This window comes from Malassezia sympodialis, genomic scaffold, assembly GCF_000349305.1.
Source record: "Malassezia sympodialis ATCC 42132 genomic scaffold, msy_sf_16, whole genome shotgun sequence".
Taxonomy (NCBI): Eukaryota; Fungi; Basidiomycota; class Malasseziomycetes; order Malasseziales; family Malasseziaceae; genus Malassezia; species Malassezia sympodialis.
In genome coordinates, this window is record NW_017387814.1 from 43547 (window position 1) to 69924 (window position 26378).

General features: G+C 65.8%; 15 protein-coding genes across 15 annotated transcripts; 7 read left to right on the forward strand and 8 right to left on the reverse strand.

Annotated features, from left to right (window-relative positions):
- Positions 1–87: 87 nt before the first annotated feature.
- On the reverse strand, positions 88–665 carry MSY001_2920 (uncharacterized protein; the record flags this gene model as incomplete). Its single annotated transcript, XM_018884797.1, has 2 exons — positions 88–258; positions 282–665. The coding sequence occupies 2 exons, from the start codon at positions 663–665 to the stop codon at positions 88–90; spliced, it is 555 nt and encodes a 184-aa protein (XP_018741421.1).
- Positions 666–681: 16 nt separating this feature from the next.
- MSY001_2921 (uncharacterized protein) lies at positions 682–2013 on the reverse strand (the record flags this gene model as incomplete). The annotated part of the gene is given in 2 exon segments (XM_018884799.1): positions 682–1497; positions 1510–2013. The coding sequence occupies 2 exon segments, from the start codon at positions 2011–2013 to the stop codon at positions 682–684; spliced, it is 1320 nt and encodes a 439-aa protein (XP_018741422.1).
- A 116-nt stretch (positions 2014–2129) lies between these two features.
- MSY001_2922 (uncharacterized protein) lies at positions 2130–3380 on the forward strand (the record flags this gene model as incomplete). The annotated part of the gene is made up of 1 exon (XM_018884800.1): positions 2130–3380. One exon carries the CDS (start codon positions 2130–2132, stop codon positions 3378–3380), a length of 1251 nt encoding a protein of 416 aa, XP_018741423.1.
- A 4-nt stretch (positions 3381–3384) lies between these two features.
- Positions 3385–5679, reverse strand: MSY001_2923 (uncharacterized protein; the record flags this gene model as incomplete). The annotated part of the gene is made up of 1 exon (XM_018884801.1): positions 3385–5679. One exon carries the CDS (start codon positions 5677–5679, stop codon positions 3385–3387), a length of 2295 nt encoding a protein of 764 aa, XP_018741424.1.
- An 89-nt stretch (positions 5680–5768) lies between these two features.
- Positions 5769–7210, forward strand: MSY001_2924 (uncharacterized protein; the record flags this gene model as incomplete). Its single annotated transcript, XM_018884802.1, has 2 exons — positions 5769–7007; positions 7169–7210. The coding sequence occupies 2 exons, from the start codon at positions 5769–5771 to the stop codon at positions 7208–7210; spliced, it is 1281 nt and encodes a 426-aa protein (XP_018741425.1).
- Positions 7211–8688: 1478 nt separating this feature from the next.
- On the reverse strand, positions 8689–9779 carry MSY001_2925 (uncharacterized protein; the record flags this gene model as incomplete). The annotated part of the gene is made up of 2 exons (XM_018884803.1): positions 8689–9698; positions 9722–9779. 2 exons carry the CDS (start codon positions 9777–9779, stop codon positions 8689–8691), a joined length of 1068 nt encoding a protein of 355 aa, XP_018741426.1.
- A 1120-nt stretch (positions 9780–10899) lies between these two features.
- Positions 10900–15102, forward strand: MSY001_2926 (uncharacterized protein; the record flags this gene model as incomplete). Its single annotated transcript, XM_018884804.1, is given in 2 exon segments — positions 10900–11951; positions 11967–15102. The coding sequence occupies 2 exon segments, from the start codon at positions 10900–10902 to the stop codon at positions 15100–15102; spliced, it is 4188 nt and encodes a 1395-aa protein (XP_018741427.1).
- Positions 15103–16878: 1776 nt separating this feature from the next.
- MSY001_2927 (uncharacterized protein) lies at positions 16879–17339 on the reverse strand (the record flags this gene model as incomplete). Its single annotated transcript, XM_018884805.1, has 3 exons — positions 16879–17082; positions 17107–17235; positions 17304–17339. The coding sequence occupies 3 exons, from the start codon at positions 17337–17339 to the stop codon at positions 16879–16881; spliced, it is 369 nt and encodes a 122-aa protein (XP_018741428.1).
- A 126-nt stretch (positions 17340–17465) lies between these two features.
- Positions 17466–17846, forward strand: MSY001_2928 (uncharacterized protein; the record flags this gene model as incomplete). Its single annotated transcript, XM_018884806.1, has 1 exon — positions 17466–17846. The coding sequence occupies one exon, from the start codon at positions 17466–17468 to the stop codon at positions 17844–17846; it is 381 nt and encodes a 126-aa protein (XP_018741429.1).
- Positions 17847–17987: 141 nt separating this feature from the next.
- On the forward strand, positions 17988–19209 carry MSY001_2929 (uncharacterized protein; the record flags this gene model as incomplete). Its single annotated transcript, XM_018884807.1, has 5 exons — positions 17988–18024; positions 18048–18160; positions 18186–18374; positions 18442–19056; positions 19126–19209. 5 exons carry the CDS (start codon positions 17988–17990, stop codon positions 19207–19209), a joined length of 1038 nt encoding a protein of 345 aa, XP_018741430.1.
- Positions 19210–19716: 507 nt separating this feature from the next.
- On the reverse strand, positions 19717–20421 carry ALG9.2 (Mannosyltransferase, involved in N-linked glycosylation-like protein; the record flags this gene model as incomplete). The annotated part of the gene is made up of 2 exons (XM_018884808.1): positions 19717–20381; positions 20409–20421. The coding sequence occupies 2 exons, from the start codon at positions 20419–20421 to the stop codon at positions 19717–19719; spliced, it is 678 nt and encodes a 225-aa protein (XP_018741431.1).
- A 156-nt stretch (positions 20422–20577) lies between these two features.
- On the forward strand, positions 20578–22678 carry MSY001_2931 (uncharacterized protein; the record flags this gene model as incomplete). Its single annotated transcript, XM_018884810.1, has 2 exons — positions 20578–22254; positions 22280–22678. 2 exons carry the CDS (start codon positions 20578–20580, stop codon positions 22676–22678), a joined length of 2076 nt encoding a protein of 691 aa, XP_018741432.1.
- Positions 22679–22708: 30 nt separating this feature from the next.
- On the reverse strand, positions 22709–23413 carry MSY001_2932 (uncharacterized protein; the record flags this gene model as incomplete). Its single annotated transcript, XM_018884811.1, has 1 exon — positions 22709–23413. One exon carries the CDS (start codon positions 23411–23413, stop codon positions 22709–22711), a length of 705 nt encoding a protein of 234 aa, XP_018741433.1.
- Positions 23414–23513: 100 nt separating this feature from the next.
- On the forward strand, positions 23514–24232 carry MSY001_2933 (uncharacterized protein; the record flags this gene model as incomplete). The annotated part of the gene is made up of 2 exons (XM_018884812.1): positions 23514–24120; positions 24147–24232. The coding sequence occupies 2 exons, from the start codon at positions 23514–23516 to the stop codon at positions 24230–24232; spliced, it is 693 nt and encodes a 230-aa protein (XP_018741434.1).
- A 1-nt stretch (position 24233) lies between these two features.
- On the reverse strand, positions 24234–25448 carry MSY001_2934 (uncharacterized protein; the record flags this gene model as incomplete). The annotated part of the gene is made up of 1 exon (XM_018884813.1): positions 24234–25448. One exon carries the CDS (start codon positions 25446–25448, stop codon positions 24234–24236), a length of 1215 nt encoding a protein of 404 aa, XP_018741435.1.
- Positions 25449–26378: the final 930 nt, after the last annotated feature.

Here is a 26378-nt window from a genome sequence, read left to right on the forward strand (position 1 = left end):
TGGCGATCGGCCCATGCACCTCGTAGCCGAGCGCCTCGAGGCTCGCCGTGTGCTGCGCCGTGAGTGGGTGCATGTACATGAGCGTGTTCATCGCCGGATACACCCATGTGGGCGTGTCGGGCGAGAGGGCGCGCAGGAACGAGAGCTGCGTGAGTCGGCCACACGCACCAGCAAGTTGTCGCACAGGCCATGCGTCAGCTTCGCGAGGGTGTCTGCGCTGCACGGCGCCACCAAGACCACGTCCGCCCAGCGTCGCAGCTATGGTAAGTACACCGGCGTACCTCGATGTGCAGGACGGGGTCGCCTACCTTCGCCCAGGCTGCCCATTCGTCCGCGTCGCGCCACACCTTGGCGCGCGGCGCGACCACAGAATCGGCCGACTCACCCGCCGCACAGTTCAGCGCGGCCAGCTCATGCACGCCAAATGTACGTGCGCGCGTATCGAGCGCATCGACAGCGTCTGCATCGAAAAAGTGCAGCGCCGCCGCACTGGCCACTACGTGCACGTGAACGGGCGCGTACGCGAGCAGACCCGCGACAATGTTCGGGACCTTGACGCTCGCGACGCTCCCTGTGCATGCCAGCACAACGTGCAAGGGGCGCGCGGTCGTCGGCGGCCTCGACAGGGCTGGGTACCTCGACGACAGCGACGTCGGCACAGACATGGTGGAGGCTACGGACTCAGGCGTCGGCGGGCGGCGAGGCCCACGTCTGATCGGCGGAGCCTGCCTCCACAAGGCGCTGCCGGACGAGCGCCTCGTACGCCGCGAGCTGCGCACGGGCAGGATCGCCGTGCGCGGCCAGGATGCGGTACGTGGCGATAGCCGTGTGGACTTCGTCAGTATTGCTCATGCCCAGGAGCGTGCGAAGCGCCGGCACGCCGTCCCTGGTGACGACCTCGCTGCCACGCAGGCCACGGAAGAGCGCGGTCGTGGCGAGGACCTGGTCGGCGGGTATGGGCGAGGCAGTGCGCGCCGCTGCATCCTGCTGGATCTCCTGTAAGGCGGCATGCGTCGCGGTGCGGAGCGTCGCATCGGCGGGGTGCCATGCAGGCGGCCCGCGGTCTGCGAGGAGGCCCATCGAGAACGGCGACGCATTGAGCAGCATCGGCGGTGTCCATGGTGCACCGCTCGGGGATGCGTCAAAGAGGGCCTGCCACGCAGGGAGCAGGTCCGCATGCAGCGTGTGGTTGCTGTAGCTCAGGACCATGTCCAGGCTTCGGTACGGCGCATGCGATGCAATCAGGCGCGAGAGGCGCACAAGCTCGCCGAGAGGGTATCCGCTGATGCCCACGTTCCGCACAACACCTGCGTCCTTGAGCTCAAAGAGTGTGCGTGCCGCCTGCAAAACGGCCTCGTCGCCAGGCCCGCGGATTCGTGCGGCGTCGTCTGGCGCGATGCCCAGCAGGCGCCGTGCCTCGTCCGGCGTGTACTTGTCGCTTAGGCCCACGGCCGACGCCGCGAGCCAGCGGCCCTCGTCCGTAAGGGCGATCGCCGGCTGCGCACTGACAAACTCGGCATCGTGCAGGAGGGCGCCGTCCAGGTACGTCGTGCCGAGGCGCGCCAGGCTCTGCTGGATCGACGTGCGGATGCGCTCAGGCGAGTAGTCAAACTGGGAGCGCAGCGGGCCGTAGCGCCCGCACTTGGTCACGAGGAAGTACGAGTCGCGGGGGTGCTCCGGCGCCAGGATCCGGAGCGCGCGGCCGAGCACGAGCTCGGACGGAAAGTAGTACGGCGACGAGTCGAGGGCATTGATGCCGTAGTTGAATGCGAGGCGCAGCGCACGCACAGCCGCATTGCTGGTGAGCACGCTGTCCTCATTGTACATGCCGTGGCCAAAGACGCCGCCCCCGAACCACAGGGGCGACGCCTGCGTGCGGAGATCGCGCAGCGGGGGTGCCGCGCTAGCCCATGGCGCCTTTCCGCCGCGCAGATCGTCCGTCGGCAGCTCGTCCAGGCGGACGAGCGCGCCAAAGGACGTGAGCGGAGGGTCGTTCGGCGGCGGTACGGGCATGAGGGGCCGAGGCGTGCCCCGCGAAGGCGGGGTTCGATTATGTCAGCTTGTCACATGCCGTCCAGCGTAGCGGGCCCGACCGCCGTGGCGGGGCGCGGCGGTCAGACGTTTCCCTCATGTCTCTGTCAACGAAGCTAGCCATTTCTGATGTCGATCTCACTGACAAGCGCGTGCTGATGCGCGTGGACTTCAACGTCCCGCTTGATGGCGAGCGCATCACGAACAACCAGCGCATTGTGGCTGCGCTGCCGACCATCCAGTACGCCCTGGAGCACAAGGCCAAGGCGGTGGTGCTCATGTCGCACCTGGGCCGTCCCGACGGCCAGAAGCAGACCAAGTACTCGCTGAAGCCGGTGGTGCCGGAGCTGTCGAAGCTGCTGGGCCGCGACGTGCAGTTCCTCCCGGACTGCGTGGGCGCTGAGGTGGAGCAGGCGGTGCAGGCGGCGTCGAACGGCGCCGTGATCCTGCTCGAGAACGTGCGCTTCCACATCGAGGAAGAGGGCAAGGGCAAGGACGCGAACGGCGAGAAGGTCAAGGCGGACTCGAACAAGGTCGCCGAGTTCCGTGCGCAGCTGACCAAGCTGGGCGATGTGTACGTGAACGATGCCTTTGGCTCGGCGCACCGTGCGCACTCGTCGGTCGTCGGCGTGGAGCTGCCGCAGCGTGCGTCGGGCTTCCTGATGAAGAAGGAGCTCGACTTTTTCTCCAAGGCGCTCGAGTCGCCGGAGCGTCCGTTCCTTGCGATCCTCGGTGGTGCGAAGATCTCGGACAAGATCCAGCTCATCGACAACATGCTCGACAAGGTGAACATGCTGATCATTGGCGGTGGTATGGCGTTCACCTTCAAGAAGGTCGTCGACCAGATGTCCATCGGCAACTCGCTCTTTGACGAGGAGGGCTCGAAGAAGGTCGACGAGCTCATGCGCAAGGCGCAGGAGAAGAACGTCGAGGTGATCCTGCCGGTCGACTTTGTGACCGCCGACAAGTTCGACAAGGAGGCGCAGGTCGGCCACGCGACCGACAAGGACGGCATCCCCGACGGCTGGATGGGTCTCGACGTCGGCGAGAAGTCGCGCGAGCACTTCCGCGCGGCGATCCAGAAGGCCAAGACGATCGTGTGGAACGGCCCGCCCGGCGTGTTCGAGTTCGACAACTTTGCCGCTGGCTCGAAGGCCATGCTGGACGCCTGCGTCGAGGCCGATAAGAACGGCGCGACCGTGATTGTCGGCGGCGGCGACACGGCGACCGTCGTGGCCAAGTACGGCCAGGAGTCGAACCTCTCGCACGTGTCGACGGGCGGTGGCGCGAGCCTCGAGCTGCTCGAGGGCAAGGACCTCCCGGGTGTGACGAGTCTCAGCCAGAAGTAGGTAGCTATGTAGGTGGTGACTGCCATACAAAGGCGAGTTCCTGCTGCAGCGTCTCGTGGCGGTACTGCAGCCGCACGTCCGGCACATTGGTCTTGGAAATGTCGTTGCCGGCCGCGCCCGGCACAAAGTAGTGGCGGCCCAGCCAGTGGCGCTTGATCTCGTTCTCCCAGCCCGACTGCCACACGCTGTTGCGCGCGAGCTCGCACATGTCCGCCGACGACAGCTTGTAGATCTGCGTGGCCACACTGTACTCCTCGAGCAGCGGCTCCTTGGACAGGTGGAACTGCAGCGGGTCGTCGGTCGACAGCGTGACAATGAGGCCCTTGCGGAAGTACTCGGGGAACGGATTGCGCTCGTACGCGAGGAACAGCGCATTGTTGCTGATCGGCGACATGGCGATCGGGACCTGCTTCAGGTAGTACAGGTACTGCAGCACCGGCACCTTGCGCAGCAGAATGCCGTGCGAAATCGACTGCGACGTGAGGAACGCGGAGGCGAGGTGCTCGGGATCGCCCGCCTCGCCCGCGTGAGGGCGCAGCACGAACGTGTTGAAGCACCGCTCCCGCCGCCACTGGTTCAGCGTCGCGAGGTTCGCGTACATGTAGTACAGCCAGTACGAGTACGGCGGACTCGCCGCATAGTCCCACTGTGCCGGCGGTGGAAACTGGCGCAAAAAGCGGCGCTCCGGCTTGCTCTCGTCGTCGACAATGTCGAGGCCAATCACACGCTGCAGAAAGATGTGCAGCTGGGGGTGCGTGCTCGGATCGAGCGTCACCTCGAACAGCGGTCGGAAGACGTTGTCGAGCAGGTCCTGGAAGTGCGTGACGTTGCCGTTCGCCTTGTACACTTCGTACAGGCGCGGCACCTGGATGAGCCAGCGCACGTTGGCGCTGAACAGGCGGTGGTCAACGACCCAGCGCGCGAGCTTGTCCCACTCGTCGGCGTTCCGGCCATACACCGACACGCGGTACTCACACATTTGGTATTTGCTCTGCTCGAGATCGCTAATCACCTCGCGCGTGATCTCGGCGAGGTAGCGCCCCTGGATGTCGTTGTCCGTCTTGAGGAAGATTTCGCGCAGCTTGGACTCGCCAATCGGGTTGTACTTGAGGTTGAAGCGGTCGAAGCGGTGGAACGAGTCCTGGTGCGCATGCATGCCCAGCGTGTCGATGCTCAGGTCGTACGCAGTCAGCTGGAGCGAGTCAAACACGTCCTGCAGCGTCATGGGCGTAGCACCGCGGCGCAGCACCACGTCGTCGGGGTGCCGCTTGACTTTCGCCTTGATGAAGCGCAGTAGATGCTTCTGGTTCATGCTCGCACTGTGGTGGACGTGCGTGTCGACTTTGCGCACATTGTAAAAGTCCCGGTGTGCGACCTTTTTGAGCAGGTCCGTCTCGCGGTACTCGTTGAGCAGCTTGTACAGGTTCCACTTGCCCTCGAGGTACTTGAGGCGGCGCCACGCAAACGTCTTCGCCGGCCCATCGCTCGTGACGCTCACGAGAAAGTCGTGGTCGTCGAACCACTCAGCACTCGACGTCACGCGCGTGAGGCACCGGCGCACGCCGCGTGCATCCTCGACCCACGCATGGAACACACCATCGCGCATGCCCATCTGCACACGCCGCCCATCGATGCAGTGAGCGGGCGGCAGCGACATGGCCTCCTCCGCAAAGGCGCCCGGCACGCCGCCGCAGCTCTCGAGGAGCGCCTGCGCCGCCAGCACATTCGCCTGCGACGCCGGTGGCATGGGCGGCACGGGATGCGCGCCGCCCACAAACGACGACGGAGGCGCCGGTGTGAACTGCTCCCAGTGGGGGCGCGGCGGCGCGGGGTAGATCCGCCACGGCCGCGGCTGCTGCGTCGTCGCATCCATCGCACACCCGTCAATACGCACCGGCACACTCTGCGCGGACGCAAGAAGCGCCGACGCCTCGGCGCCGTGCTCCTGCGCCCACTCGACACAGTACTCGGCGTCCCAGTTTTTCGGGTTGTCAAAGAGGTCGCCCTGCAGACTTTCCGACATGTACTTATCACGCAGACGCAGGCACGCCTGCAGACGCTCAAAGAGGTGCGCCGACTCGGGCGGCATGAGCGGAGTGTCCTCCATGCCACTCTCGTCCGTAGCGCCCGCGGGCACCGTAGCGAGTCCACTGGTGCTAAGGGCCATGGCCGTGACCGTCGCCAGGTCCATGCCAGGGACCGTGCGTGGGGCCGTCGTCGGCAAATCGCCGCCGTCCCAGCCCTCCTGCACCATAGGCGAGACCTCGTCCAGCGCCGCCTCGCGCGACACGCCTGCCATGGCCGACGCGACGTACACGCGGCCCGAGCGAAGGACGTATCACGTGGCCTACGCGTCCACCGCGGCGTGTCGCGCCTCGCCTCCCCTCGATGGAGACGCACGTCGCGGCGATCCACGCATCGCTCGACCAGCTGCATGCGCTGCATGCGCGTACCGCCGAGTCGTCGAGACGGCGTCCCTACTTTACCAACGCCGTGCTGAACCCCGCGCACGTGGACATCCTCGAGCTGATCCGCGATGCCGACGCATTCGAGGCCTCCCTGTTTGTGGCGCCCGCCAAAGGCGAGCGCACCAGCGCGCCCGAGGCGCCCAAGCCGGCACTGCGCCCTGTGCCGGTGCCGTCGCCGCTGAAACATCCGCGCACCGAGCCGTGCGACGCACGCACCTACCTGCTCGCCGCCGAGAAACTCCTGCAGAACTACCACAACGCACCGCGCGCCCGCAAGCACATTCGCATGCTGCTCCGGCGCGAGGGCGAGCTGCAGCGCCACATAACGCGGTACCAGGCTACCATCGAGCAGGCAAGCAAGGCGCAGGCGCAGCAGGCGTCCGCAGGGCCGGCCGCGGCGCCGTCGCCGACGCGTGCGCCGACCGTCGATGCCGCCAAGCTGCAGCGCGTCAAGGACGAGATCCAGCGCGAGCGGATGGAGATCCTCGCGCTAGAGTCCCTGCTGGGCGAGTACGAGTCGAGCGCGCCGCCTAGCAGGCCAGCCTCGGCGGCAGCCAGTCCAGCGCGAGCGCCTGCGACGCCCGCCAAGCCCGCGCCGACGCCGACCAAAGCGAGCACCGAGGCGCGGCACCGCACGCCTGGCATGTCGGCGACGCCGCGCCGCGCCCTCGCCGGCAGCGTATCGCGTGCGGAGACGCCCAAGACGACGCCGCGCCGCGCCGCGCTGAGTGCAAGCACATCATCAGCGGCCCGCGCATCGCCTGCCACACCACGGCGCGCATCGCCCGTGCGCGCGTCGCCTGCGCCGTCACAGACGACGCCGCGCCGCACGCCCGGCTCGCGTCCCCTCGCGCACTCGGTCAGCGGCACGCCGACGCAGAGCGGCACGCCGCGCCGCGCCCTCGCGCGCCCACCGCCCAGTGGCGCGGCGCTCGTGCCGATGGGCACGGTGCCGCCTGCGACCGAGGCGCTGGAGCGCATGGCCGCGCAGGTCTGGGAGCGGTTTGGCGAGGTCCTGCGGTATGCGCGCCCGGGATGTGCGGCCGCCCCCTTTCCCGACACGTTCCAGGCCCTGCGCCAGGTCGAGCAGGGCGTGCCGCGGGACGAGGGTGCGCCGGCGACGTACGGCAAGGCGCCGAACCCGAGTGGCCCCCTGAGCGTGGGTCTCGTGATGATGGCCCATGTGATGCTCCTCCTGATGCGTGCGCCTGCGCCCCATACGCTCACGCTCCCTACGATCAAGGCACTGTGTGAGACGTGGTGGCGGCAGCAGGGCCAGGCCGCGCTCCAGGCCGCGGTACGCACGCCCACCACGTGCAGTGCGCTGGTGCAGCAGGTCGGCCTCGATCCGACGGACATTGAGCAGGCCGGCGATGCACTCGCGACAAGGGCGGTGTATGGCCTCGTGGCCAAGAAGGTGCTACGGATTCAGCGCGCGGGCGGCGCGCCCAATGTCGGCTTTGCCTAGTCCAGCGCCTCGATGCGCGGCTGGTGCAGCTGCTGGACCGGGTGTGCCATGCCACGCATCACGTCGTGCGCTGCCGCGACCATGTCGAGGCGCTCCTGCTCGTCTTGCTCGTGCGCGAGGCGCTTGCGCGCCGCGTCCACGAGATCGGCCAGCGCGCGGGCGTCCGTCGCGCCGCCAGGGCCGAGGGCCTGCGCGTAGAACCACAGCTTCTTGGCGGCGGCCGCGTGCGCCGGGCGGGGCGAGGTGTCGAACAGGGCGTGCAGGTCAGCGAGGGCCCATGCGACCGGCGCATGCGGCGCGACGTCCAGCGCCGACACGCGCCGCGCCTGTACGAGCGGCTGAACATCGTCCCACAGCGCACGCAGCGTCGCCGTCGACGCGTGGCCGGTGCGGCGAGGGCCCCATAGCTGCAGCAGGTACAGACCCACCTCGTCGGCGGACGCGAGGCGCAGGCGCGCGTCGGCCGCCGTGGCCGGCGCGAGAAATGGGACGAGCTCACACAGCAGGGCGCGCGCCGTGTCCGCCTCGGACGGCGCGCGCTCATCGGGAGGGGCCGCGGCGCGGGCGAGTGGCTCGTCCGGCTCGAGCGGTGGCGGCGCCCCATCGCTGTCCGAGTCGCGCGCGCCGTCATCGTCCGCGGACGCCGCGGGGCCCAGCGCACCGAGACTCGGCACGTCGAGGTGGCGCAGCACATACGCATAGGCCAGCAGGAGGAACAGCAGGTTGAAACGCAGGTCAGCAGGCGCGCTCCGTGGGCGCGGGGTATCGAGGCTCTCCAGGAACGGGGTGTACGGCGCGTGCGCGGCCCATGGGCGTGCGTCGTCGCCCTGGCGCCACCAGAGCTCGGCCGGCGCCTGATCGAAGTAGAGGTGCGCTGCGTGCGCCGGCCGCGAGAGCAGGTCCGTGAACGACGCGCGCTCCTGCCGCGTGAGCAGGCGGAGCAGCTGGTCGGGGGTATAGTGGCGCAGCTCGTCGTCGCCGGGCACGTCGCTGTCGTCCGAGTCGGAGAGGACGCCCTCGCCGGTCTGCAGGCGGTGTATGATCTCGAGCGTGCGCTGCCGCTCCGCCTCATCGGTCGTTGCGTCCTCGGGCCGGATATGCTCGCGCGCCGCGCGCTGCGCAAACGACGGCGCACAGCCATGCGCCGGCGCGCGGAAGCACGCGAGCGAGCAGTACGGCGCATGGCACGTCGGGCACGTGTACGACGCGGCGCGCGCCAGGCAGATCCCACACAGGCGCCCGGCGCCCGGCGCCGCGGTGCTGGGCTGCGCGCCCTGCTCGCGGTCGCGCCGGATCGCGCGCCGGATGTGGTACAGGTCGGCCACCGACATGGAGGGTCGCTACAAGCCACGTGGGTATGGAGGTCGTACGGCTAGGACCGTGCCCACTGGGGGCGGTAGAGCACGCGGGGCCGCAGGATCTCGGACGCGCTCTGCACAATGCGCAGCTCGCGCAGGCGCATCACCCTGACGCGCTCGTCGGCGTCGAGCTGGGTCACGGGGCGGAAGGGATCGAGCTGGAGGCGCGCGCCCTGCTCGACCATCGTGGCGCGCGTGCGCACGAGCACGTGCTGGAGCGCAGCGACGGCGAGCATGACGGCGCGCGCGATCGGGAGTGTGCACTCGTCTGCGCTTGCCGCGGGCTCAAGCGCATGCGCCGCGCGCGCGGGCTCAGGCAGGTCGTCGAGGTGCGTCGCGAAGCGCGCCAGCACGAGGGCCGCGAAGAGATCGCCGACGCCCGAGAAGTACTCGCCGAGGCACGGGAACTGCAGGAACCACGACTGGAGGCCGTGGTCCCACGTCGAGCCGACGAGCACCATGGCCTCCTGCCCGTCCGGCATCGTCGCCGAGGCGCCGAGGCGCGCGAGGTCGTCCGGCGGGAGCGCCAGGGACGTGATCACCACATGCGGCACGCGGTACTCGACGTGCAGCTTCTCCTGCACGGCACGCAGCGACGCAAGCGACGTGATCTCCTGGCCCGCGAGCAGCTGCGCCTCGAACTGGTTCGGACAGATGATCGTCGAGAGGTGCAGCATGCGGCGGTAGATCGGCAGCACGTTGGGGTTCACATACATGCCGCGGTCCATGTCGCCCATCACTGGGTCGAGCAGGTACACCAGCGCGGGGTTCGTCGCGCGCAGCCGGGCGATCAGGCGCTCGACGGCCGACAGCGCCTCCGGCGACGGCGTGTACCCCGTCACGACGCGGTTCTGCGTGAGCAGCCCGTTGCGCGCCAACCCGTCGAACACGTCCGTGAGGTGGTGCTCGTCAAAGCGCAGGCCGCCCCAGCGGCCGTAGCCGGTGTGGTTCGAAAACTGCACCGTATTCACCGCATCGACGTCCCAGCCGAGCAGCTGCGCAGGAAACGTCGCGGAGCGATTGCCTGCGTGAGCGCCTCCCACGTACCCACATAGCCCGTCGCCACATGGCTCTGGATCGTTAGCAGTCGCCCGGCCTCGCACATGATGGGGACGCGAGGGAGGCCGGCGGACAGCTTAGTCAGGCGGTACCGCGACGCCCAGGCCCTTCGCATGGACCCCCGCGCGTGCCCGCCGCCCGACGCAGGCGCCGCCCGCGCGCAGGACCGAGCCGCCGCGGCACCGCGGCAGGACGACGCGCTGCATATGCGCCCACGCCACGTGCACGCGGACGCTGCATCGGCATCGTACGTGGATCGAGCGGCGCTGCGGCGCACCGGTGGCGCCGCTGCTCCGACGCACCTAGACGCCTGGGACGCCCGTGCGCAGGCGGCCGGCCGCACCAAGGGGCTCGATCTCGAGCTCCTCGCGCAGGAGCGCGCGCGCATCGCGCAAGAGGCAGCCAAAGAGCCTACGCCTCCCCCCGAGTCCGCCACCGACGGAGACGAGGCACTCGACGCGGCCCTGGAAGAGGGGCGCCGCGCGCAGGAGCGGGCGCGCGAGATCGCCGAGCGGATCGCCGCTGCGCGCGCCAAGTTTCGCCGCGTAGGCGAGGAGCCAGACGTCATCTATGTCCATGGAAAAAAGATGCGGCGAAAGCGCAAGGCCGAGGCACCCGCGCCAGCTACAGCAGCGCAGCGCTCGCCGCCCAAGAGTGCACAGCCCCCCGCATTCGCCGTGCAGGTGGACGACGCGGACGACGATATCTTCGGTGAGGCAGACGTATGGGGCGGGCTCTCGGACGACGACGCGGGCCGAGCGCCAGAGCCCACAGATCCTCGCGAGGCAGAAAGCCCTACGGAGCGGCCAAGAAAGCACCGCTGGGTGCCCGAGGCGCATGAGGAGGCAGCGCACGAGGAGGCATCGCCTCGCGAGGCATCGCCGCACGAGGCATCGCCGCCGAACGAAACCGCGCGCGCGCCTGAGCGCCTCGAAGGCCTCAGCTCGTCCGCCCTGCCATCCGAATGGAGCCGCTGGATGCTGGAGCGCGCGGATGCCCCGCGAACCGAGCGTGCCGAGCCGCGCTCGCGGCGCCGGCGCCGCGGACGCGGCGCGAGCGCCAGTCCATAGGTGATTGGGCCCAACTAGTGGAGGGCATGCCTGGCAGCGCGTGGCGGCGCGACGCGTGCCGCGTGCCAGGGCCTCTTAACCCTCTACCGCGACACGATGGCCTCGCGCGCAAAGAGGCTCGAGGCGCTCGCGGCGCTGAAGGCGTCGCGGAGCGGTGGTCCGCGAGTGCACCCCCAGGCCGAAGAGGACGACAGGATCTACGATGAAGTGTCGGCGGAGGTGTACCAGTCGATTGTGCGGGGGCGCATGATGGAGGACGACTTTATCGAGGACGACGATGGGAGCGGGTACGTGGACCACGGCCAGGATGAGTGGGAGAATGGCCCGCAGAGCGAGTCCGAGTCGGAGGACGAGCACGAGTACTATGAGCGCACCGGTCGCCGCAAGCCGAAGAAGGGCGCTAGGCGCCAGGCGCAGCGCGCCGCGCCGACCGACTATATGGGCCGCACGCGCCCCTCGGAGCGAGCTGCCGATGCGCCTGCGCGCCGCGTGCCCGCGGCAGCGGCGGCGCCCTCCAAAGATGCCGAGGAGGCGTTCATGTCGCAGCTCTTTGGGGGTCTGGCGCCCATGAGCACGCCGGCGCGGCCGATGGCGTCGCTCGCGCTCGACGATAGCCAAGACTCGCCCTCGCTGACCATGGCCCGCAAGCGCAAGCAGACGCACACGCCCTCGGCGATGCCGGCGCTCGTGCCCGACCTCAGCTCGTCCGCCGAGCCGAGCAGCGACCCGCTGGAGCTATCGTGGAGTCCGGAAGCCTCGGCCAAGAAGCAGAAGAGCGACGATGCGGAGCCGATGGACGACGCCGACGACGACTTTGCGCATGTCTCGGTCGGCGCGAAGCGGGCCACCAAGCTGGTCAGCACCGGTGCGAGCCAGCCCGCCATCGCGCCGGCGCCGGCGCCGGCCAAGGCGGTGCCGGCTGGGGCGGAGGCCCCCGCAGCCGAGAGTCCCTCGGTCCTGCCGTCGTGGCGGCGTGTGCACGAGAGCCTCGCGGCCGTGGCGGCGCCCGAGACGTCGGCGCCGACGGCGGCCACGTCGACGCAGATTTACGAAGCGGACCGCTCCGTGTCCTTCTACTGGCTGGACTATGCAGACGTGCACGGCAAGATCTACCTCTTTGGCAAGGTGCTGGACCAGGCGAGCCAGCGGTACGTGAGTGCGAGTGTGGCCATCGATGGTATAGAGCGGTGTGTCTTTTTGCAGCCGCGCACGCGCACGCTTGTCCATGGGCACGAGACGGACATGGTGCCGAGCGAGGACGACGTGTTTGAGGAGTTTGATGCGCTGCGCTCGCGGCACGGCATCTCGGCGTGGCTCGGCAAGTGGGTCACGCGGCGGTACGCGTTCGAGCTGCCGGACGTGCCGGCAGAGGGGCGCTACCTCAAGATCAAGTATGGCTTTGACGAGCCGGCGCTGCCCACGGACGTCAGCGGCGCGACGTTTGTGCGGGCGTTTGGTACGCAGACGTCCGCGTTTGAGCTATTCGTTGTGAAGCGGCGCATTATGGGCCCGTGCTGGCTGAAGCTCGACCAGGTGAGTGTGCCGAGCGGCCCGCCGCAGACGTGGTGCAAGCTGGAGCTCGCCGTCGACGACCCGAAGTGTGTGTCGCCGTACTCGGACGCGGATGCCAACGCGCCCAAGGAGCCGCCGCCGCTGACGGTGATGAGTCTCGCGCTGCGGTCCGTCGTCAACTTTAAGGAGAACAAGCGCGAGATCGTCGCAGCGAGTGCGCGTGTGTGGCCCGACATGGCGCTGGAGAGCGCGACGCCGGTGGAGCAGCTGCCGTCGAGCTCGTTCACGGCGGTGCGCCCGCTGGGCCCCTCGTTCCCACCGCGCTTCGAGGCGGAGGTTGCGCAGAGCTCGACGCCCGTCAAGGCGTTCAAGTACGAGCGCATGGTGCTGAACAGCCTGCTCGCACAGATCCAGCGGCACGACGTGGATGTGCTGGTGAGCCACGACTTTGTCGGGTCGACGCTAGATGTGCTGCTGCACCGGCTGCGCGACCTCAAGTGCGAGCAGGCGACGCGGCTTGGGCGTCTGCGCCACGAGGGCACGCGCCCGACAAAGTACTCGCAGGCCATGCGCCTGCTCGCGGGGCGCCTCGTGGCTGACCTGTCGAGCGATATGGCCAAGGGCATGATTTCCTCGACGACGTGGTCGCTGAGCGAGATGTGCCGCACGCACCTGCAGGTGCAGCGCGAGGACATGGACCCGGAGGACGTGCCGTCGTACTTTGACAGCACGGCGCCGACGCCGGCGCGTCTGCTCACATTTGTGCGGCACCTGGAGGTCGATTCGTTCTTCCAGATGGCGCTGGCGAGCAAGGTGCAGCTGCTCGCGCTGACGAAGCAGCTGACGAATCTCGCGGGCCACGCGTGGTCGCGCACGCTGAACGGTGGGCGTGCGGAGCGCAACGAGTACATTCTGCTGCACGAGTTCCACAAGAAAAAGTACCTGTGCCCGGACAAGCCGCTGGCATGGGAGAAGAAGAAGGACGACGCGGGCAAGAAGGAGACGTTCAAGGGTGGGCTCGTCCTGGATCCGAAGCGTGGGCTGTGGGACAAGTATGTGCTGGTCATGGACTTCAACTCGCTGTACCCCAGCATCATCCAAGAGTTCAACATCGACTTTACCACGGTCGAGCGGCACGGCGGCGACGATGTGCCGGACGTGCCGTCGTCAGACGTGGCGCAGGGCGTGCTGCCGCACCTGATTGCCACGCTCGTGAACCGGCGACGGCAGGTCAAGGCGCTGCTCAAGGACAAGAATGCGCCGACGCTCAAGCGCGTGCAGTGGGACATTAAGCAGCGCGCGCTCAAGCTGACGGCGAACAGCATGTACGGGTGCCTCGGCTTTGAGCACTCGCGCTTCTATGCGCGGCCGCTTGCCGCGCTCACCACGTTCAAGGGACGTGAGATCCTGTCTATGACGTGCGAGCTCGCGGAGAGCATGGAACTCGATGTCATTTACGGAGACACAGACAGTGTCATGATCAACACGCGGTGCATCGACTACCAGGCAGCGCTGCGTATCGGCCACGCGTTCCGCCGCGCCGTGAACGAGCGCTACCGCCTGCTCGAGATTGACATCGATGGCGTGTTCCAGCGCATGCTGCTCCTGCAGAAGAAGAAGTACGCCGCCCTGCTCGTCAACGACGCCGGGGAGACGCACACAGAAATCAAGGGCCTCGACATGAAGCGCCGCGAGTACTGCCAGCTCAACAAGCAGGTGTCCACGTACGTGCTGGAGCAGATCCTCTCGGGCGAGGCGACGGAAACGGTTGTCGAGCGCATCCACACGTACCTGCAGGGCGTCGCGGACGACGTGCGGGAGGGCCGTGTGCCGCTGGACGACTATGTCATCTTCAAGCGGCTCGGTAAGCGCCCGCAGGACTACCCCGATGCGCAGCACCAGCCGCATGTGCAGGTCGCCCTGCGCATGCTCGCGAAGAACGAGCCGGTGCGCAGTGGCGACGTGATTCCCTACGTGTTTTGCGTCGGCGCCGACGAGAAGAGCGCGCAGGCGCAGCGTGCATTCCACCCCGACGAGGTGCGCCGCCACGCCGGCGACCCCGCGTACAAGATCGATGTGCACCACTACCTGTCGCTGCAGCTACTCCCCTCCATCGAGCGTCTCGCGGACTGCATCGAGGGCACGGACCGCATGCGCCTCGCCGAGTGCCTCGGGCTCGACGTGCATACCTACACGCACGACCCAGTCGACCAGCGCTTTGCGCCGCTGGACAGCCAGGTGCCGAGCGTCGTGCGCTACGCGCACTGCGAACCATTCACGGTGCGCTGCCGCGCGTGCCGCCACGCCACGCCCCTCCAGCCGCCCTCGCGCACACGCGCCGATGCGCCATGGCTCGCGTGCGAGGCGTGCCGCGCCCCTTTTCCACGCGCCACGCTCGTCGTGCAGCTCGAGCTGGCGATCCGCGCGCACGTGGCGCGCTACTACGAGGGACAGACCACCTGCACCGAGCCGGCGTGCCGCGCTGTCACACGTCAAGCTGGTGTGTACAGCGGGCGGTGCGTCGTCCCCAGCTGCCGTGGCCAGGTTCAGCGCATGTACTCGGACAAGACGCTGTACACGCAGCTGTGCTACTATGCGTACCTGTTTGATGCCGCGCAGGCTCTCGAAGAGGTCAGTGAGACGAGCCAGCGCCACGCGCTGCGCGATCGTCTCGAGACGCACAAGGCCGACATGGAGGTGCTGCGCGCGACGGTCGATGCGTTCCTCGCGCGCAATGGTCGTCGCTACGTGGGCCTAGGGAAGCTCTTTTCGTTCCTGCGGGTGTGAACCTGTGTGTAGCAGCGCTTGTAGACCGGGTATCTCGTATGGTAAGGCGGCTGTGCCCAGCGATTGCGTACGTAGCAGCAAGTCAATGGCATCGCGCTTGACTGCGCGGTATATATCGAGCTCGACCGCCACATTGACGTCAGCAGCTGGCGCATTCGGCGCCGGGCCGCGCGGCGCCGGCGCCACCGCGTCCGCTGACGCAGGCTCCGCAAGCTCAGACGCCTCGGCGTCATCGGCGTCGTCCCAGTCCTCGGCCAGAGAGAGTGCCTCGCGTTCTTGGGCGCTCATGAACGAGCCAAACTTGAGCTGCCGCCGCAGCTTGCGCAGCGAGCCACAGTCCTTGATGATGCGCAGCCGATCGTCGTCGTCGCCGGCGCGGCCCAGGTAGATCTCGTCCTGGTCCTCGAGGTGCGCATCCTTGAACCGCTCGTAAATGCTTTCCCACTTGCAGCGCAGCCGCTCCGCAGACTGGTACCGCGCCCACTCGAGGCTCTCCGTGCCGTCAGGGTTGAACTGCGGCGGCGCTCGTGGCGCTACGAACGGCCGCGGCCGGCCCTCGCCAAAGCGCGGCTTGCGCGCAGGCCCAGGCGCAACGTCCTGCTCCGCTGGCCGTGCCGTGCCCTCGTACGCGCCCAGGCCGAGCGACTGCTGCAGAAAGGCATTCTGGCACGGCTGCGACATGGCGGCAGCGCTTGACGCGCCGCGCGATGCTGCGCGTTACGCTCGGCCGATAGGCGCCGCGCCGTGCGGCGGGGAAGGCGCCAGACGCTCGCCGACCATGCGCAAGGAGCGCCGCGAGGCCCTCGCTGTCGTACGTTGGCTTGGCTCACGAGGCAGCTGCAGCGCGTGGTGATGGTCTTGCAGGTCTACGTGTATCTGCTGGATGGCCTCCTGCTCATCCTGCTGCTGCGCTTCTTTTCGAGCTTCGTACGTCGAGTGACTCACGCAGCAATATCGTATGTGGTCCAAACTTACGCAGTGCGTCCGCAGCTGGTGATGCGCGAGCGCAGCCTACCTGGCTTTGTGCGCTCCATGACAGCATTCCAGCTGGTGTGTGTGCTAGCCCAGCTCTTCTACGATACGGATCCCTCGCGCCGCCGGCTCCTTGTCGACTTTGTGGGGCAGGGTGCGTACACAACACTCACACGCAGAGCATGTGCCGTCCAAGGTGCATTTGTTCGCCGTCGATGTGGTCCTATGGCTTATCCAGCTTATGGTGATTGCGCTCACCGTGGAAGAGATGCATGCCGAGGCGGATCCCACGCGCGTGAATCGGCTGGACACGTCGGACGCACCGCCGCCTGCGGAGCGGGCATCTGGCGATGACATGCCGCTGCTAGACCCCGTGCCGCCGCCGCCGCCAGGCGTGCTCCCTACGACGCAAAAGCCCATTGCGGTAATCCACTGGGCCATGCTGTGGCAGGACCCAGCGGCAGGCGATCGCTAAGCTCTTTCAGATACCCATATACCCGCTGCCTACATGTAGGGCCGCTTCAAAACGGCCACACCACAAGTCGACGTGGCCGATCTGCACGACCTCATAGTCTCCCCTGCTAGTTTAAGTGCACTGCGCATGAAGCGGCACAGCGACTAGATAAGAAACAGGGTGCCGAGGCTGCCACCCCAACGACTGACACTGACTCACACATGGCATGGTTTTCCAAGGCGTGCATTCCTACACACCGCCGCATGCCCCCTGGGATGGGCATGGACGTACATTTTCAAAGATATGGGGTCCTAGAGGCACACGCATGCAGGCCAACGACCGCTTTTAGACTAGATGTCAGTGCAGGAATACGTACTGTTGCTGGGGTACAGCAGCACACGGACAGAGGCACCAAAGGCCTCCGGCGGGATGTTGTGGCGGAACTTCGAGCGCACCACACCGTTGCCGCCGTGTGTCCGGGTAACACGGCCCCAGATCACACGGTACTTGCTGCCGCGCACCTCAGTAGGGGCCTTGTAGATGTAGGCAATGCGCTAATGTTAGCAGGTCTCACGCACCTTGCCGAGGTAGAACTGAGCGTCCTTCGAGCTCTCAACGCCCTCAATCTTGATGAGCGACACGTTGGGGTGGCTGAGGTGCTTGCTGCGCCGGTGACCCAGGATCCTGCCCTTGCTGTAGAGACGAGTCTGAGAGGTTAGCTCCTGCTCTGCGCGCCTGCCGTGCCGCCAACGCGGCACGCAGCCCGTGTGCGTACCATCTTCTTGTGTCCAACGATGTGGTGAGGGGCCATGACTCGCCGGGCGGACGAGACCTTTCGCGCATTCTAGTCACGTGGAATGTACTTCCAAAACTATAGTGTCACGTGGGATGATGTGGAGGCGGTACGACCGCCGCCCGCTCCCTGCTGCGAGCGGCGATGGGCCGCATACAGCGCAAGAAGCGCAATCACCACGCCCGCCGAGACGTGTCGCGTGCGGCACGCACTCGCGCTCGAACGCTCGACTATGATCAGCGCCATGAGAATGCTACGAATGAAAGCAAGCGCCAGAATCTAGAAGCGCCGACCGAGCTGGACCCCGAGAAGGCCGGTCTCGGCATGTTCTACTGCGTCGAATGCGATCGACACTTTCCCAATTCCAACGATCGCAACGCGCATATCTCCAGCAAGCTGCACAAACGCATCGCGAAGCGCGTGTTGACAGAGACGCCTTACACACACGAAGAGGCCATGCGTGGTGCAGGGATCGGCGTTGACCATGGCCGGCGCTCCTCGAATCGCATCGAGACCGAGCTTTGAGCTTTCATACCCCTTGTATCATAGAGAGCTATCATCACGACCACCCAGTGGTGCCGCACGACGACGTAGCCATCGGATCGGGTGCCACGTGTGTGGAGTGCCAAGCCGTCCAATCCGGCCCAGCACTATCACAACCTTATCATGACGAGCAAGGAGGCCGTCGTGCTCGGCGCTGGAGGTACGTGTATGCACCTTACATAGTGTTGGGACTCACGAGTGCACTGGAGTTGCGCAAGAAAGGCTACACGGTCACGGTCCTAGCGCGGGACCTCCCCAGCGACCTAACGTCACAGAGCTTTGCCTCGCCCTGGGCTGTGTGTACCATGTAGCTTACCGCAGGGCGCGAACTGGTGCTCGTTCGCCGGAACAAAGGAAGCGGAGCGCCGCCGCGATGCGCACACGTACAAGGCCTTTACAGAGCTGGAGAAGCAGCTGCCTAAGGACCTGCTCGCTTTCATGCCGTTTTCCTGTTATCATGATATCGAGAACGACACCGACTGCTTTTGGTTCGGTGACGTCTGTGCCGGCGTATGTTATGTCGACTTACACCTAGATACAAATGACCAAACACGACGGCACGCGTGCCTCGCAAGAGGCGCCATACCGCTATGATTTTCGCTCGCTCACCCTTGATGCGCCAAAGTACTTGCAGTGGCTGGCGACACAGCTGCAGGACGCCTCCCTGCCGGGTCCGCCCGGCACTATTGCGCGTATCTCGTCTGTCTATACGCTCCAAAGTGCCGCCGCATTGGTACCCAAGGCGTCTGTGCTCGTCAATGCCACTGGTCTGGGAAGTCAGGACGTGCGCGAGGCCCACGAGTCAGGTGCCTATCCAATCCGCGGCCAGACGGTCCTGGTGCGCGCGCCAAAGTTCCGCGAGGCGGAATTCGCGCACTGCTACTCCAAGATCAGCAGTCAGGGCGCATCGTACGTCATTCCCCGCGCGCGCAGCGGGCTGGTTATCCTGGGCGGCACATTCGACGTGCGCAACACATCTGTGCTCCAGCCCGACCCTGCTGTGACAGAGCGCATTATAAAAAATGCCATCGACCTTGCGCCTGCGCTCTTGCCTGATGGAGTCGATCCAAAGGCCTCTGATGCATGGACGAAGGTGGACGTGGTCACTGTGAATATTGGCGTACGGCCCGCACGCGAAGGCGGTGCACGCGTTGAGCTGGATCCTCACGCGCTGCAGCTAGCCGGGCGACGAGTCGGTGTGGTGCATGCGTATGGTATTGGTGCGTACGATAGTCTAACTTAAGGTCCCGCTGGCTACCAGGCCAGCCACGGTATTGCGGCCGAGGTGGGCGAGCTCGTCGAGCAGTGGGAGCGCACGGGCACAGCAACTACGGCCAAGCTGTGACGCAGTGCCGCAGGTGTATCACGTGAGAAAAAAAGAGGTCACAAAACAATAAATAGGGCGCACGCCGAAAAGGCTTGCTTCACCGCTCCGGTAGCTCGAGGGACCCTCTGGGACCCTTGGCCTACATACCACTGATGGGATGCACAATCCTTGTCAGGTGCTCACGAGCCTTTGCGGGCAAGTGGGACTGCGTGTAGACCGGTTGGCGGACGCGGCGAGCGACTGGGCACAGGAGGCCGCTGGACCAACGCGGGTACTTGCAGCGAGTACGTGCGCCCCATGGTCGCGCTTGAGGAGGCCTGCACATTGATCGCCCGTATGGAGCTGGTCTGTGTGGCGTCTCTGAGTGGCCATGGTGGCAGCGTGCTTGGCGGAGTGGCCGTGCCAGTGAGCACTTGTGTCCAGAGCCCCCTAATTTCATGGCCTAGAGGAAGCTGCTATGCAGCGATGACCTGGCGGGTCACAACCTAGGGTGGCCACATTACGATAGCTTGACAGAGTATCTAACTATGATAACCGAGCTGCCATTGCATCGCGCTTGGCCTTGAGAACCGCCAGCTTTTCCTCCTTTGTAGCATCGTACGATACGTGCACCTGGTTGAAGGGGTTCTCCTTCGACTTTTGGAACTGCTTGTACAAGAGATCCTGGTACTGCTGGAAACGCAAGCCAGGGTGCTCCTCCTTAGCCTTGGGCAATTCGCGCTCCTTGAATGCCTCGAACGCCGCCTTGAAGCGGCGCTCGGGGTGCTTCTCGATGCCGCCAGCCGCTGCGCCCTGGCTCGCCTTGTCCGACTTGGCGTTGACCAGTTCCATAGCGTCCAGTGCATCATCGAGGCTCGACGCGTTAAACGCGGCAATCTGCATGTCCAGGTCGTTGAGGGCACCGTTGTTCTTGCCGCCGCCCTTGCCGCCCTTGGCACCGCCACCGCCACCGCCACCACCACGCTTGCCGGGCGTGTTGGCATCGTCCTCCTCGGTGAGGCGCTGGAGCTCAGCCTTCTTGCGTGCCTTTTCTTCCGCCTTTTCGTTGCGTTTATCGGCCGCCGACTTGCCCTTGGCACCTTGTTGCCACTTGGCGTCTTCTTCCGCCTCGGCTGCAGCCGCAGCCTCGGCCGCCTTGCGCTCAGCCGCTTCCGCCTTGCGGGCGCGGCCAGCCACTGCCTTTGCATTCACTACGCGTTAGGCTGAGTACCACGTACTTTTGGCCGGCATGATAGAATGGAATGGAGTAGGAACAAAACCGTCCGATCGCGAAGGTCATGCCACATCGATCGCCAGTGCGTAGCGCGTGACTTGTGGGGGACAAGCGCAATTTTTCAAGAGTGGCAAATCGATCTACTCAGCTTGATTGGTGCACAAGCCACGGCCATGGTGACGGACGGTCAACTCGCCGAGGCCGTCCAGCCCGACGTGGTAGTGGCGGCCCGGGCACTGCTGACGCGCCTTCGACGCTTGCATGCTCTCCAGGATGCGCCGTTCCCTTGGGATACGCATACGCTGCATGTGGACGATCGCACGGCCCTCGCCAACGCACATGCGCCCGGCGAGGCCCGGGCCGCTCTCGCAGCGCACCTCAATACACTCGAGAAGCAGATGGCCGAGTACAAGGCCCAGTTTGGTGCACAGCTACGTGAGGCGCATGCGGCGTCGTTGCGCAACGCGCTGAGTGGCAGCGCGGAGGCTGCCAGTCAAGACCCCGTGCTCAATGAGGAGGGTCTGCCATTTGTCGATCCGCTCGAGATGCTGCCCGACTCGCCCCCACAGACGCCGCAGCTAGACGCCAGTGCACCCCGACCCATGGGTAATGTGCTGGGGCGCACACCAGGACAGGTAGCGCCCTTTGATCCGACCAAGCATGGCGAAGAGCGCCAGCAGTGGATGGCATCGATTTTTGACGAGCTGCAGAAAGAAGAGGATGCCGAGCTTGCGAAAGAGCAAGAGGGCGCTGAGATGCCCAAGGTCGCCGGTCTGCGGCGTGGTTTTTTGCAGGGACAAAAGCAGCAGGAGCCACCAAAAAAGCAGGTCCGCATTGTCGAGCCTGACGTTTCGAGCGACGAGGAAGAGGCAAGTCCCGAACCTGTTAGTCCAGAGAAGGTGCACAAGGTTCCACTCGGCATGGACCCTGAAGACGCTGGCGTACAGGAAGAGGCCGCACGTATCGTCGACCTGTTGGGTCCCGAGGTCATCCGAGGGCATCCCAATGCCGAGCGCATCTTTGCGGAGATGGAAGCAGCGCAGCCTCAGATGGTACAGAAAGCTGCGCCTGCGCCGCGAGCGCCAGCAGAGCCTGAGAAGCCTGCGATTGGCGATGTGGTCGTCGAGCGTTCAGCAGATGCGGACACGCGACGCACCCCGAGCACCGGCCGCAAACTGAGTGCATTCAAGCAGCGACAGTTAGAGCGGCAGCGGTCCCAAGGCGCCGAGGACGAGGCACCAGTGCCGCCTGTGGGACCCAGCATCTCGCAAGGCCTCTCGGCCATTGAGCGTGCCGGTCGCGTGGACGATGCGCAGAGCGCATCGCGCATCCATGCCGGCCTGCCGCCTCAAGTTCCTCATGCACGGCCCACGAAGGCGTATGCAGCCAAACTGCAGCAACGAGCAGCCGCGACCAGCAAAGGACAAAATATGGACGAAGAGGAAGAGATTCAGGCCCCAGGTCGCCGCGTACGCTTTGGCGGCGAGGAAGTGCGCCACATGGACGTGGACGAGGACGAGGACAGCGATCCCGACACGTCAATGGATCACGTCGAAGGTGATATTGACGACGACGACGAGTTTCATCAGGAGCCCGACGATGATGATGACAGTATGCCCGATGATACATGGACCTCGGAAGACGAGATGCTGTGGGACAGCGAGGACGAGTATGGGCCGGAGGATCTGGAGGCACTCAAGCCGTCCATGGACGAGCATCCGCAGGACGCCTTCTGGAACGAAGATCTGGCGCGCGAGTATGCGGAGGCCAAGGCGCGTCTCGCCCTGCAGCCGCCGGCCGCCGCTCAAGCGCCGTCCAACGAGGCGGAGGACAACCAGGAGGCCTATGGCGTACGTACAAGACGACTGACCACAGATTGCGCCGCTCGACGCGACCGTAACTGACCCGGGGCGCCCGCGTGTGTCGCGCTTCAAGGCGGCGCGCCTTGCCGGTGAGCGTGTGCCGGACCCCAACGGCGAAACGCTGGACATGGAGCGCCCCTCGACGCAAGCTGCTGACGAGCGGGGCCATGACTTGGCGCATGAGCTGCACGAAGGCCGTACGCCCGTGATGGTGCTGCCTACACTGGCGCCTGTCCGGTTTCCGCGGTCGACGGACGGCGATACACGCGGCATCGACTTGGATGGCGAGAGCGACGAGGACGATGAGCGGTTGCACGCGTTGATGCGTGCTCGGCTCTCGATGGAGGGCGCTACGCCGGAGCAAGGCCAACAGCGAAGCGCTCAGCCGCCGCAGGTAGGCCGGGCTACATAGTGATAGTCACGAGCCAGATACCCTATGATACTAGGAGAGAGATGGGTGCATAGCCAAGGGCTCGTATCCCTGGCGCAAAAGTTCTTTTTCGCGTGCCAGCGCATTCAGATCCACCTTGTCAAACAGGCGTGAGCGGGGCTGGCTAGGGGGCCGGGGGAGTTTCTCGTCGCGGTGAAGCACCACCCCGACGTAGCGGCGCTCACGCTTGTTCGACGAGGGGTGAGGGCGCACCGACTCGGGCGCCAGCGCATGCACTGTGTGGCGCGGTAAGGGGCGGAGGGGCAGGTTGCCCATTGACGCCGGGGGGGTCTTTTGGACGCCGTCCGACTCTGAATGCGGCTTGTAGAAGCGCACGTAGCCGGGCGCTGTAGCATACAGCGTGTGGTCGCGTCCCATGCGGACGTGCTCGCCAGGGTGCCAGGAGGTGCCGCGCTGGCGCACGATGATGTTGCCTGGGACGACGGCCGTGGAGCCGGCCTTCTTCACACCGAGGCGACGACCCACACTGTTTCGGTTGTTCTTCGTCGTACCACCGCCGCGCTTGGCCGAGTTACGCGTCTGCACCGAGGCGCCGAAGCCAAAGGACGGCAGGGGCGAATCCCCGAGCGGCAGACTCGCGCGGGCGAGCGCTACAGATGGCAGCAGAGCCGTCGGCATAGCTGCGGCAATGCGCAAGGACGGCGTGCGCATGGCGCTGCCCAAGGCAGCGCCTACAAGCCCAGGACGCAAGGCCATTCCGTGGCGGCTGAGGACGACGGAGCGGCGGACGACGTTGGTGCTTCACGTGACAAGATGCACGTCGTCTTCGTGCGCTCTTCCACGCTTCGCCACTACGATGGTTTGGCCGTTTTCGTCGCAGCCGAAACTCACCGCGCCTGCCGCGACGGATGTGAGTGAGCCGCAGGACGTGAATGCAAGTCCGGCAGAGTACCTGCGCTCGCACTCGTTCGACAAGGGCAGCACGGAGGCCGCACAGGAGGCCCCGACGGCGGCGGGTCTGCTGCGCAACACGGCGCTGGACCCCGCGAAGCTGCACCCGTTTGCGGACATCAAGGATGACCTTGAGTACCTAGACATTGAAGAGGACAGGCCGAACACGATTGAGGGTGCCCGCACAGCGCTGCCCTCGCGTGGCTGGAGCGACGACCTGTGCTACGGTACCGGCACCACATACCTGGGCGGCCTCGTCGTCGGTGGGCTGCTTGGCCTGCGGGAGGGCATGACGCGCCCGCTTGGCATCGATTCGCCGACGTTCCGCCTGCGCATGAACGCCGTGCTCAACCAGGTTTCGCGCCGCGGCACCTTCATTGGCAACAGCGCCGGTGTGATTGCTCTGACGTACAATATCTTTGATGCCTCTATTGACGCGGCGCGCGGTAAGCACGATATCTATGGCAGTGTGGCAAGTGGTGCACTCAGTGGTGCCTTGTTCCGTTGCACATGTACGTAACGATAGTACTGACTCCAGCCGGTCCCCGCGCCATGCTCGTGTCTAGCACCCTGATGATGGGTGCCGCTGCCACCTGGACCCTGGGCAAGCAGGCTTTCTTGTAGCTTAGTGCGACATGCTCAACTTGGAGAACAGCTGGAACAGACTGGCGCTTGACTTGGGGTACTGGCCGTGCGCCAAGTTTTCCACGATCGGCACAAAGTCGGGGCGCGTCTTGACCTCCTCCCAGTGGCGCGTGATGTAGTCAAGGTGCACGCGCTGCACATCGCTGAAGCGGTCACCAAACGGCGACAGCAGATCGGCAAGCACCGAGCGCGTCGACAGGTTCAGTGAGATGTGCTCGAACGCACGGAGCATCAGGTCCGGCAGGTCGAGCTGCTTGCCCAGGCAGTACGCCGACTTGTTCGAGAATGCGGGCGGCCACAGCGCGGGGTTCTGCTTCGAGCCGTTGCCCAAGTGCTCGAGCGCCTCGTCGTGCAGCTCGTTCAGCTGACCGTGCGGCGGAATGTGCGGAATCGACACAAAATGCACCTGGTTCGTGTATAGGTAGAACAGCAGCGCCTGCATCGTACGGGGAGAAACACCTCGGATGATGACGCGACGCATGCCGCGCGGCAACGAAGACGAGTGCCGCTTCGAGCGCCGCGAAGAGGCATTTGACGGCGCAACTCGCGGCACCAGTGACGTGCTGCCCGCACCTCCGAGGCGCGGCGCCGATTCGACGCCGCCACCAGGGGGACCGCGCGCTCGCGGCGTGGGAGGACTCGGCGGCGCACCCGGTCGTCCAACGATGGGGTTCGAGATCGGTGCCTCGGAGTAGCGGCGCAGCCGCCCATCGCCCACGGCACTAACATCCGCATCAGGCGACCGGGGCGACGTTACCGCTCCTCCCGAAGCGCTCGGTGGGTCGTCCTTCTTCTTGCGAAGGTTCTTGAAGAACGAGGCGCCGCCGAAACGAGATGGCTCCAAGCCGCCGCGCCGCGCGGGTGTGGAAGACGCCTGGTGGCCGTCCGTTGAGTACTGGCTCATCGTTGATAGGGAGAGGCTGCTTCCGAGGGGTGCCGCAGCCGGGCCCGTCGCAGGCGTCAAAGGCGTAGTCGCAGTCGCTGGAGGTGCTGGACTGCTGGGTGACGCGGCGGGCGCCGGCTCGCGCGCGCTGTTCGTCGGCATAGCCACGACAGACTCTTCCTCAATCGTGTCATCGTCCAGAGTGTCCGTGTCTTCCAGATCGTCTGAATCCATCGCGCTAGGTGCCAGGCTGCTCGTCACTGATACGGCATCCGAGAACGTGTTCTGCTTGAGGACCTGCAAGTTCTCCATTGAGTCGAGGCGAACAGCACCACCACGCTGAATGACTGGAGTAAGTCTTTGTCACGCACGCTTAAACAGGACAGGGCATGAGTGCTTGATGACCGACGAGTGGCCATACAACATCTCGTCCTTGCCAAGATGGTTCACCACAAACTCGGTGTCGAAGAAGGGCGCACCACAGATGCTATTGGCAATTGCATCAAGAGCATTGTGACTCACAGTAGCCAGCTTCACATCGGGCGCGCGAGGGACAGACATGGCCGGCTTAGCACGGGCTCCTCGGGGTTGCATGGGCGTGGCACGAAAACGCCGGTGGCTGCCCCAACGCGAGGCGGCGTCGGCACCTCCACTGGATCTAGCCGCGACGCGCCGCGCGATCTCGCCTGTGATTCGCGGTGCGCAGCCCCTCGCAGGCGCGGCACTTTACCTCCACCTGCCAGTCGCTGCGTCTGACGCTGGCGCTATGGTCGCTGGCTTTGCGCACACGCCGCTCACCAAACGTGCGTGCAGCCGTCTAACAGCAGTCGCTCTTGTGAGCACAGCTCTTTTCACGCTCTGTGAATCGCTAGCGAATGCCAAGGCGTTCCTACCGTTTCAGTGGGATCCCCATATCCGCGAGTACCACCAGGTACGTGCGATCCCTCACACCAGCTATGGCAGGCTTGTGTGTACCACCTCGCATTCACAAACAGCTCTGAGCTGTTCCTTGGTATCTTAATGTGGCACCATGCCGGCCGCCAAGTCGAGCGCGCGCTGGGCTCGCGCAAGTATGCCGTGGCTCTTGTTGTCTTAGGCGCACTGCACTCGCTCGGCTCGCTCGCGTGGGGCGCTGCGACCAGCTATGTGGCGCCCAGTCTGCCGACCTCTATGGCTACGCAGCGCCTGCAGAGCGGCTACCTCCCCGCGGGGCCGATCGGTATCCTCACGGCCCTCAGCGTG